The 11,897-nt window shown below is 42.8% G+C and overlaps 1 protein-coding gene across 1 annotated transcript in view; it reads right to left on the bottom strand.

Annotated features, from left to right (window-relative positions):
• Positions 1 to 1,212: 1,212 nt before the first annotated feature.
• The window catches only part of nacad (NAC alpha domain containing), a 12,245-nt gene continuing 1,560 nt past the window's right edge, over positions 1,213 to 11,897 (bottom strand). The window contains exons 2-10 of the mRNA XM_005738542.1: positions 9,764 to 10,050; positions 4,136 to 9,647; positions 3,760 to 3,993; positions 3,064 to 3,155; positions 2,564 to 2,632; positions 2,296 to 2,442; positions 2,080 to 2,214; positions 1,851 to 1,973; positions 1,213 to 1,357 (exon numbers count right to left, since the gene is read on the bottom strand). Of these exons, the coding sequence (XP_005738599.1) occupies positions 1,343 to 1,357; positions 1,851 to 1,973; positions 2,080 to 2,214; positions 2,296 to 2,442; positions 2,564 to 2,632; positions 3,064 to 3,155; positions 3,760 to 3,993; positions 4,136 to 9,647; positions 9,764 to 10,050 (6,614 nt within the window). The 3' untranslated portion in view covers positions 1,213 to 1,342. The remainder of the gene's footprint in view (positions 1,358 to 1,850; positions 1,974 to 2,079; positions 2,215 to 2,295; positions 2,443 to 2,563; positions 2,633 to 3,063; positions 3,156 to 3,759; positions 3,994 to 4,135; positions 9,648 to 9,763; positions 10,051 to 11,897) is intronic.

Below are 11,897 nucleotides of genomic sequence, written 5' to 3' on the forward strand. Positions count from 1 at the left end.
GTAAAAAAAAAAAAAAGCAGTCACATCATCAATAAACAGGCATTATATCCATATTTGACAGATGCTGTGGTAAGCTTTGGATCATGAGCTGTTTCTTTCCTTCTTCATACTTATTTCTTCCACCATTCTAGTACTATATATTGGAGATAAAATATCTGAATTCCAGGAGCAGGACCACGACTCCAAACATGCCCCTTCTGGGTCTTATCTATATATGACACCCCCAGTTCTAAGGGCCGTTCGTTCTTATTTCCGTGCCCCACCCTCCTTGCCCTTTTTTCAATTCCTTCACTTCTTCACTTTTCATTAGTTCATGTGCCTTTATTCGCCTTTATCTACTAAATAACGCTGCAAAACCTAAACTGAGGATGTGGGCCCAGCTAATGAATCCTCTTTCATCTGTTTTCTGGAAAAGTCTAATTTGGATTTCTTGTTCTTGCTTGTAACTGGTCTTTTGCACCTTGTTGTAAAATGTCTGTATTCATATTTTCTGCATTTGTGACGGCATCTCTTGATTATAGACTTTGGCAATAAACCTTTTCAATATAATTCTTGCCTTAGTTAAATTCTGTGAAGTGTTTTTTCTTAACCATGGAAATAATTCTGCAATCATTTACTTGTCGTCTGTGATCTGTCAGACTCTTTGCTGTTGCTTAGCTGGTCAGCACATTCTTTCTTTTTAATAATCTAACAAATTGTTGATTTAGTCACTTGGTGGATTTGGTTTTTCAGCCAACTGACGACCTTCCTCACTTGCACTGATATCGTTTAACTTCATATTTTTAAATTACAGTAAAATGCTATAAAACACTGCTTCATTCCTGCTTCATTTGTAATGAAATTACAAGAGACTGAGCCTCAACTGGCTATGAAACTGTTTTCCACTCAATTTTTCTCATTATTTTTGAGCTTTTCAAACATGGGATTTAAAATAGTTTGATTTAAAATCCCCTGTAGTGGTGTACAGATGAAAAACTGCAAGAATGATGTTTTCGTCCAATAAATTAAGGACGTAACTCTAGCATGGAATCGAATAGCACAGATTTTGCTTCCGATAACCAATCAGAAACATTTCGCCTCTTCTTTCATTTAAATATTTTCAACTTCTCCTGAAGTGAAAGTTGGCGTAAAGGATCAATATAGCATGTTTGATTTAATGAATGTGAAAGACTAATCTTTTCAGTAAGATCAGTTTCAGGGTCCAGTCAGAGCCCACGTTGGAACAGACTTTATTTAGCAGATATTGGGGATGCAACATATAGTAGCAGCGATATAGAAGAGTCAGGTGTTTAGGCTTTATAGGCTGGAATAAAGGGGTCAGGAGTTGAATCGTCTTCACCGCTCACATGGTCAGCTCCTGTGGAAATGCAGGGGAGAAAAGTGAAGGTGAGAAAGAGAAAAGGTGGAAAATTGAATTCAAGATAAATGAAAACAACAAAAATACTATCTTCACTTCTACCCAATGAAAAAGATGTGCCACTGTGGAACATATCTCTCTTTGTATATAATTAAAAGGGATACTCATTATGTGAGGCTTCATTTCCCAGTTATCTTAATAGTATTTTATCCTGCATCAAGAAACAAAACATCTGCGTCACTTGAACAGCTCCAGTTCTTATGAGAGCACTTGCTGCCATCTAGTGGCCATGAGACTGTACTGATGACCTACAGAACAGTGGAGGTTATTCAGTTACTGGGGAGAAATTCTACTTGTCATTTGTCCTCTGCTCTTTCATCTCACCCCCTCCCTGCTCACTGGCTGTGACTCATTATTTTATTCACCATCTGCCCTCCCTCCACACTCTCTGTCTTCCCCTCTCTTTCCCGCCTTCAGCCTCATCGTTTCTCACCATGATAGCATTCACAATGTCATTCTTGTTGTGTTTCAGCGCACGGACGGCTTTGGCTCGTGACACATTGGCCTGAGCCATCACCAGCTCAATGTCTCTCTGCTCAAGGCCTCCCTCATCCACCTGATGTATAGAAAGAAAGAAAGAAGCAAGGATAAAGAGAGATTTCAGAACATACGTTTTAACGGTTGTTGAAATAGGTATTCAGAAACAATAGTTCAGAAAATACCTCTTCTTCTTCCTCTTCACTCTCCTCCTTGATAGTGAGGCTGGGTGGGACAGGTGGGGCTAAGGGAGAAGAGGTCACAGGCACCTTGAATTTCTCTGCGGCTGCTTTGTGAGCCTGCTGAGACAGGTCCTCAATCTGAGGAGAGAAAAGGACCGAATAAGTAAGCTAAAACTGAAAGCTGAAACTTGAGTAACCAAATAGACAAACAGTACTCACCTTTGCCTCTCCGAACACAATATAAATGTCTGATACGGGGCTTTTGAATACATCTGGTCTGCTGATGACAAACAAGATGCTCTTGGACTTCCTAATAGTGATTCTGGTCACACCGTGGACTGGCTTCAAACCCAGCTTAGACATGGCCTAAATGCACAATAGAGAAAACAAGAATTAGGGATTGAAATGAAAGAAAAAGAATCGTATCACTTTTAATATTATATTTGACCACTTATTAAGTTTATGTAGTAGCATATAGTAGTCCAACCTTGCGGGCCTTCTTTTCACTACGGCTCTGCTTTGGCCTGTTTAACCCTTCATCCGCAGAGGAGATAGACTAGAGAAAAAACAGTTAAGTTTATGAAATAATCCATTATGCTATTAATATGCAAATGTTGCTAATATGTTTATGCTAATATACCTAAATATAACTCATGATGCTTCTGTTTTGTTTTGTTTTTTTGCTTTTTGCAATAGCAGCAACATTTTGATTGAAGTTTGCCTTAAAGAGTAGCTGGAAATCAGGGCTGCCACTGCTACTGGCTAAATAGCAAAAAGGCTAACATCTGATGAATATTAGATTTTATGAGTTTAAAATGCAATTCTAGTTGAACAACATGTTAAACAACATGCTTAGCCAGAAGTACATTGTGTAAAATATATATACTATATATATATGTATATATACTATATACTATATACTATATACTATACATATACATATATATGGAAAGATGGTCACCTTTAAAATCCCATAGACAAACTCACCTGTGGCTCTGATGGTCTCAGTGGCTCCAGTTCTTCCAGCTCAGGAACTGAACCCTCACTCTCAGACTCATTACATGAAGCCAGCACTGAACCTTCACAAAAACAAATTCAAAGCACACATATATAAAATAAGTCCATAGGAAAACTAGAGTAAAAATAATTTGTCTATCTATCGAATGATCTTCCTAATTAGTACATAATTAGCCTATTTTAATGATAGATAGATTAATTATGTACCAATTATGTACATGAATAATGTATATCTGATATCTAATCAGTACCAGAGACTTTAATTAGCTTATGTTGATTAAAAATATAATAAAAAATCACTATGTGATATTCACGTCTTTTGCAATGTGGCTTCACAATAGTATGTAACACAACGTAGCAGTGTGCTCAACTCCAGCCTGAATAAACATGAAAATGACAGAATGCTGGCACACATTGATAAGTGCACTTTCCTTGCTGGGTAATAACACTTCATCCATAATTTAGGTTACAAACTTTGGAACAGTTTAAAATATCCTCTCTGTCAGTAAACTTATAAATGTAAGATGGAGAGAGCGTTATCACGTTGCATAACCTCAAAGAGAGAATCAAAGAGAAAGAGAAAGAGAGAAGGGTGGGTTGTATAACACATAGCTAAAGAAATTTTGGGGGATTTCAGTGCCCCAGAGGAGGTATGAAACCACTTACAATTGCTCTGGAATGATAGGTCAGTCTCTTCACAAATGTTGTGGCTGTGTTTCATAGGACAGCTGGGCCGCCTGCCTGTAAGTTGGTGGGTAGAGAAGGGCTGAATTTCCCTTTGATTGGCTGAACCAGAGTTTTTCTGTAGTGATCCATTTCTGCTTCCTTGAACTCCTTTGGGCTGGGATGTTTTACCTCCATCGCCCTCACTGTCTGTCTCTTCCTCAGCCAAACTAGGACCTTACAAAACACACAATGATTATCACAGCTTTTATGATAACAGTGTTAGGAAGTGTTTACCTTTTCTTTGACAAACTCGCTAACTCAAACGTTTGGATTAGAGAGGGAATGTTTGGTTTGAGGTAATCATGACTTTACTCACCTTTGCACCTGTCTTGTGTGCTCCATGTGTGACCTTGACTGACTTGTTTGTGAGACTGTACTCTTGCGTTAGCATGAGACTGGGAGTATGACTGAGACTGGGGATGGGAACTAGAGTCTGGAATACAGACTGCATCTAAATTCCCCAACTCGGGTAAAGATGACTCCTGGGCAGACTGAAACAGACTTAATGGCATGGCAGTGGAGAATAAGGGTGAAGAGACAGTTGTGGCAGACACAGTTGATGTACTGAGGACATCAGTAATCTCTTGGAGGTTAGTGGTAGGAAGGAACTGGGAATTAGGGGTGTTCTGTGTTGTAGGGGAGGTTGACAAACGGACAGGGGTGGTGTGGCACGTGAACAGTGAAGGTTCTTGCCGTTGTTGGGCTGAGAGGTCAGGTTGGGATTCCTGCACTGGTGTGGAAAGATCATGCTCTGGGTCTGTTGAGGCACAAGGTAGAGAGCAGGAGGAAGAGGAAGAGGAAACAGGAGATGCTGAGTAGCAAAGTGGATTCAGAGAGTATGGTATGGTATTGTGGGTAATATCTATGTTGTTATCATTAATGTCCACTGTAAGTCCTCTCTGATTATCAGGTAGCGGTCTATTATCAAGAACTTCCTGCTGTATGTCTTGGTTCATCACCACAACAATATTTAGGTTGTCTGTTGTGTGTGTGGTAGAGACATCAGGACTCGGATTGTTTTCTACCTGGAGCTGTGAACCAGATTCAACCTTGTCTGTCCCAGGCGTCTTCTGTTGACAATCCAGTGATGAAAACTTGTTGCTTGCATTATGTCCTGTCTTAGATTTGGATGTTTCTGCATTCCCCTTTGACCGTACCCCTGGTGTGTTATTTAAAGGAACAGCAGGTTTCTCTGGATCAACAACAGATTCGGGGCTAGAGGCACCTTGACTGTCTGTCAGAGGTTCCCTCTGTTTCTGCCTTCCTCTCCTTCCTTTCTTTGCATCAAATGATGTATCTGTGCAATGTCCCTCCTTGGGGCTGTCACAGGGAAAGTGCTCTGAGTCATTTTGTGCAGAACGGGATTTCCTTTCCTGTTTCTTCTTCTTATCCTTTTTTGCACCTCTCTCTTTTGCTTTCTCTTCCACTTTGTCTTCTTCATTGTCTTCCCCTGAGTTATAAACAACATGCTGTTGTTCTCTAAAGGCATCTTTAGTCTTTGGTTCATCGACAACTTTGTCCATGAGGGGACTGCCATCACATTTTCTTTGACTTTCTGTCTGAGACTCCATTATCTCTGTTTCTGACAAAGAACCAGTATTGACCTTTTCTTGACAAGCTTTACTTGGTTTGGAATCATCGGATTTGCATTTAGGAGTGAATGATCCAAAGGAGCCCTGTACCAAAGAAAATGATGTGTCACTCTCTGGAGTGATTGTCTGACACTCTGGGCCTGTATGACTTCTTAAGTTGGTTTCATTTTTTAAATCAAAGTGTTTGTTTGTTGCAGCTGCATCTGAGTGAGTTTCAGTTAATGGCACAGAGATGCTGGAGCCACCTTTCTCGGGGAATGGTGTCTGTGTTGTTTCTGGTGTCTGGTTTATCAAACTATCTGTTGATTTCCTGTCTCCATCAGGAATCATGTCCGAAACCTGAGGTGGCATCTCCTCAAGTGGAATATTAGAGACAGAGTCTCTAACACTGACACTCACACTCTGGTGTCTGACTTCCTCTGACAGAGCATTGAGACTCCCATGAGCAGAGCCAAATGCAGACTCACTGTTATTGTTACAATTCTTCCAAGTGTTTTGTATTTGTGTTTCTGTGTTATCGCCGTCATTGTGTGGATTTAGATTACTGATATCATCCTCCAGGAAGCTGGCGTTCCCGTCTTCTCCCCCTCCTTCTACTGAAATCTCCTCAGTGGACTTACAGCGTGCCAAGTTGGACTCAGAAACTCCCTCTCCAACCAGTTCTTCGGTATCTGTTTGGCGCTTCTCTCCATGCAAACTGTTGTTATCGTCTTCATCTAGCATAGACCCGAGAACATTATCATAATTTCTGCATTCTTCACTGTTCATGTTAGAAACCATGGCCGTCTGCTTGCTTTGGCCTTCTGCATCACACATGAGCAAACTTTCCACCTCTAACTCATACCTCTTCCCCAGAGACAATGATAGAGATTCCCCTGCTCCCCAGACACCAAACTCAGCCTCTGCTCCTAATCCAAGACTGAACCCCATTCCCACCCTGGTGTCACACCATGCCCCTGCTACAGAACCCATCTCTCTGCTTGTGTCCGTTTCTGAATTTTCCCTTTTCGGAGAGATGGCAAAAGGTGAGTGTGGGGAACCAACAGCTCCCAGTACTCCCTCATCAGTACTGAGGGTGTTTTCCCTTAGGTTCTCCTGGGAAGAGTCACCAGGGCAGTGTTCAGGTGTTAGGGCCAGATTGTCAGCTAGTTCTGAGATGACTTCTGGAGAGGCCGAAACAGGGATATTACTGGGATTGGGACTAGGGTCTTTAGGACAAGATAGAAGAGGAACACCTTTATTCAAGTCATTAGTAGCAATGACATTGTTCAGAGACGGACCAGAATCACTGATTCTACACTCCACACTCACTGACTCTGCTGAAGCATTCCCATTCTTCTGGTCAAGGTCAATATCAGACTCACTGTGAATACTGGTTCTGCACATGGCCTCTGCCCCTACAGGCACATCATATTTACTGCAGAAAGACTTTGACAACACACGTCTACTTGCTCCCACAGTCCTTTGGCTTTCAGAGTGATAGTGGCGAGGCTTGATGAGCAATTTGAAAGAATCTCTTTCTGGCCCATTTATGGGCTCAGTTACTGAGTTATCACTGTGTAATTTCAAAGAGTCTCTTTCTGGTTCTTTTTCCACTGTGCCACTATTACTGGGCAATTTGAAATCAACATCTTTGTCCTGGTGATCTTCTTCTGGAAAAACTGAAATGTTCTGGTCTGTTGTTTCCTGCACAGAAGTAGCAGAAGGAGGAATGTGGGACATGTGGGACTCTGTTGCAAAAGAAGGTGACACATGGCTGGTATCAGGAGTGGAGGAAGGGTTAAAAAAGGGACTGGGCTTAGGCCCCTCAAGAGGATTGGAGAAAAAATCAAGATAAGTCATTTCACTCTCATTTGCACTCTTATTCGGGTCGTCGGAGTCTGACAGAGAAGAATTCGCTTCTGCAGGACAGGATAGTTTCTGGTGATCCAGTGGTTTGTCTGTGCTTGCTTGTAGAGGGAAATGTTTTGCCTGACCTGTTTCGCTGGTAGATTCTAGTTCAGGGTCTGATTGGGTCTCAGGGATTTTACATGCATCCACAGGACTGGGATCTACATTGTTTCCTTTAGGGTGGGCAGTGGCTTCAGACAGACAGGTGGTTTTGCAGCGATCCGCTAGTTCATCCATGCTCTGCTGTGAGGGCAAAGGTTCATTTTGTACTGTGTCACTGATAGTTGCCCGTTCAGGTTCTGATTGTATTTGACCTGGATCAGGTCCATCTGCTGATGTGGGTTCTAATGATTGTGCATGCCTCTCAGTGCTGTACAGACGTTCGTCTTCCTCCCCGTTGTAGGAGGCAGAATCTGATGACTCCTCTGTATCGTCTTGGAAACAAAAAGACTCATCCAACCCCTCATTAAGAGAAGTTTCTGAAAGCGAATGAAGGAAGGATGCTGAGCTATCCTCATCTGTGGGATCCTCCACTGCTCTGCTATGACATTCATCATCGTCGTCCTCATCTTCTTCTTCTTCCTCCTCCTCCTCTTCGTCCTCTTCTACCACTTTCACTTCCACCTTAGCTTCCTCGCCTGACTCTTTACGGTCATCACTGCCATCATCTTTATTCGTTTTCTCATATTCATCACAGCTGACAGCACCATTAGCATTACCATCAAAATCATCATCATAATCATAATCGTCATCCTCTTCGTCTTCATCGTCATCTTCTACATCTGCCTCCTCTTCTCCTGCTGCATAGGCATCAACGTCCTTTTCTTCGTTTCTGTCATTAACTTCTATTTCATTCTCTTCTTCAGTGGGGAAGAGGGTGATTTCCATTGAATCAGCCTTAAAGATAAGGCTGGTGTGAAGGGGAAAGGAGATGAGGGAGGCAGGGATCATCCTCTCCTCCTCTGGTATATCATCAGCACAGGCTGCCTGGGATAGTATGAAGGAACTGGGACCAAGCCTATCAAACGCTCCAGGAAAGAAGGCATCCAGGGAGAGGACAGGTGAGTCAGGGCTAAGGCTTGATGAGGCCATGGTCATGTTCTCTGTGTCAGGAGTCAAGGCGGTTGAAGGAGGCTCTTGGTGGACATCCATCTGTCCATAATGTTCCTCTGATACGCATGCCTCAAGTTGCAGTCTCAGTCCCGACTGGATAGGTCTAGACGACTCAGCTCTTTCTATACTGTCCTCATCTAGAGGGCAGAGTGAACTTTCATAACCCCCTCCATCCTCCTGGGAGTCACTACTGCTACTGCTCCTCAGAGGGGATGTGTCCTCAGTTACCCAGCAGGGGCGACAGCTTTCTCTAGAAACACTGACCTCGTCCCCTTTTAAAATTTCTTCCTCCTCAACTATGACTGTGTCTGTTATACCTGTTGGGGAATTCAAAACAAAATCCCCCTCATGGTACAGACAGAAGTCCCCTGCCCTTTCTTCCTCGCGTTCTGGAACTATTCTTCCCTTTTCCTCCCCAACTTCATCTCCAATTTCAGACAAGGACCCCACAAAACAAGCAGGAGCCTCCTGTGTTTCTTCTGTGAGGAGTGGATTTGGAGATGTGGAGGGGGAGGTGGAAGATGTGTAAGAGGAGGTCCAGCTGCCTCCCTCTGCTGTGATGTAAGAGCCAGAAGGAGAAGTGAGAGGGGAACAGAGGTCCTCACTGTCAGAGGGAGAACCAGGGGACAGTGGAGAGACAGGGGAGCCAGGATATGAATGATGTTTCAGGTGTGAAGAGCGAGATGCCATTTTAATTGGGGTAGAAGGAGCAGTGTAGTAAAGGTCAGGGTCAAGACATGAGGGGACACCCACTCGTAGTGGGTCAACAGCACAGACTGGCTCAGAAAAGGACAAAGCAACTGGACAGGAAGGCTCAGAAAAAGAGTGGGAAGGCACTTCATCTTGAGAGAGGCTTTGACACTCTTCTTTTTTCTCCGTCAAGCTGTCATCTGTCGTGAGTGACCCTGGGGAGGTAGAGGGAGGGAGCAGGGGGTTGTGAAAAGGCATAGGGAGAGTCGCTGAGGGGTCTGCACGGTCTTTTTGCTGAGCCTCCTGTTTTGGGGATTGATTTTCCTCTTTTCTTGTTTCCAACTGAGTCTCTTTTGCCTGTGCCTGAGGATCTGAAAAGCTTTGAATATCTGGTAAAGGTACAGCCTGATCACTTGGGGCAGTAAAGGGATTCCCTTTCTTGATCTCTGTTGTTTTCAGCAGTGTTTCTTCACCCATCACCACCCTTGTATCAATAGTTTGTGGCTCCTGGTAGTCACTCTCCACCTCAGAACCAGTTAAGACCTGGGAATAAAACATTGTACATACACAATTACAAATGTTCATAATGGTATCCTAAGTGCTATGAAGCTACAACATGATCAAACACACATACATGCACGCACACACAAGACACGCACCTTGATTCGCTCCATCTTAACAGGGACATGGCGGCCACATGGTCCATGGCCACCTAATTTTCCAGACAGTCTGGGTGTGCTGTTGTTGCGATGATCGGAGCCTTCAGGTTGAGGTCTTGGGGTACCAGAAGAGCTAGGGGACACATGAAATAGTCGTGGTCCAAATGGAGAAGTGCATGCTGGGAGCAGCTTTTGTGGAGTACTGGGAGAGGGACTAGAACCACTGTCACTCGGGGATGAACCACTGTCACTTGGTGTGGAGTCAGTAGATGGGTGTCTGGTCATGTCTGAAAAAGAGAAATGAAAATAAATCAACTTCATAAGTAAAAGAAAAAAAGATCAAAACAAATATTAACCTCCTAGGACCCGAACTCTTCCACGACATGCATTTTTGACGTGACTAGACGGCACTAGACGTGATGTGGAAAGTCATGCCTCTTTTATTGTATAATATTAGACTTTAGATTTCTGTGTTTGAGTTTCACTTATCTTAGCCCACACATTAGTTCAGAAAGAGCAAAAGAAAATTACACCAAAATGCCAGTCAGTAAACAAATACCCCGTCAGCTCTCATGACACAGCAAATGGCTTTCAGTAGAAAAAAAAGAGTACTGAAACTTAAAATGAGACTGTTTTAATGTATTTATTATTATTATTTTTGTAATGCGTGCGGCAATCCTCCAAAAGCTTGGTCTCTATAGATGGAAGTCAGAAACAATGTTTCTTCACATACACAAGAATCTTTACCTCTGCACGTCTCTTTCACAATTAGCACAATTAGCCAGAGGCAAAATAAGCTGTTATTCTATTACAGCGTTCTCTGTCCTCTTGTCCTTCTGGACCTTGTTATCATCTTGTATCCTCACCTGTCATTGGGAATGGAGAAATCACTGAGATGAAATGTCAGGCTGAATGAAGGAAATGAATCAAGAGGGAGTAGAGGAAGTCTTGGGTATGAGTAAGAAAGTAAAAAGCAAGAAGATAAAAAAAATAAAAAATTCTATTTGTCATCTTAAATCAGTTCTTTGATGCTCTTTGATTACTACAATGCAAAATTGTACTTTTTTCAAAATATCCCTCAGAAGATATGCTCTAAGCTCTTTGTCATCCACACACCGAGAACAGAAACCTCATTTAACTGGGCCATTTGTAGGGTGACCTCAATTCACATGCTGATTGGTCATTACAACACAAGTGGTTCAGCTCAGTGCCAGCCACATATACACCCTCACTGACACATGCACGTGTTTTGTTCTCCATGGAGCATAGATATCACATTCACTTACTGTTATGTAGCTCATTCTTTCTATCACTCCCTTATATTACCCCTTAGCCTTTTCCTAGCTGATCCTCGCTTTGGCTCTGCTTTGTACGCAGATGTATCTAGCAGGGCGTAGTAGTAACTAAGCACATGCTCTTTTCTTCTCCTCCCTCGCTACTGTCCTGCCCTCCCTGGGGAGGTGGCAGATGCAAGCATCAGCACTTAGAAGCTCTTCCCGATCACTGCTCCAATATTAAGATGAAGGTGTGTTTGTGTGTGTGCTGAGTCACGCCACATAGACTAAAAGCTGCTGTTAGGTCAGAGAGATGCACAATACATAATACACAAAAGACAACTCCTCTGCTACAGCACAGCCTAGTCTCAACGGAACATAAACAGGCTGATTCTGATTGTCTTCTCCTGCAGGAGCTCAACAAAACCTCACTATGCTACGGTGACAAAGGCTAATATAGCACTGGTTTTCAACAGCATATCTGAGTTCAAGAAAATCAAGCAATATATACCTTGAAAACACATCTAGAAATGCTCTATCGTGCTTTAGTGACAATCATAGGAAGTACAGAAAAACTGTTTGGCTAGGCTGCTAAATAAGTCAGTGACATAATACGACTGCCTGGCCTTGGAGCCTGGTCTCAGGGAATGCAGTTAATCTGAGCACCTAGCTTGCTGTATGAAGAACAGGCCGCAGTTGAGCAGACTAAAGCTGCGTCACAGTGGATGCAGTGCTGGATTTGCCACCCCCAAGAGCGAGTCTCTGATCTATCTATCTATCTATCTATCTATCTATCTATCTATCTATCTATCTATCTATCTATCTATCTATCTATCTATCTATCTATCTATCTATCTATC

This window comes from Pundamilia nyererei, unplaced genomic scaffold, assembly GCF_000239375.1.
Source record: "Pundamilia nyererei isolate P.nyererei 1_Seehausen unplaced genomic scaffold, PunNye1.0 scaffold00084, whole genome shotgun sequence".
Classification (NCBI taxonomy): domain Eukaryota; kingdom Metazoa; phylum Chordata; class Actinopteri; order Cichliformes; family Cichlidae; genus Pundamilia; species Pundamilia nyererei.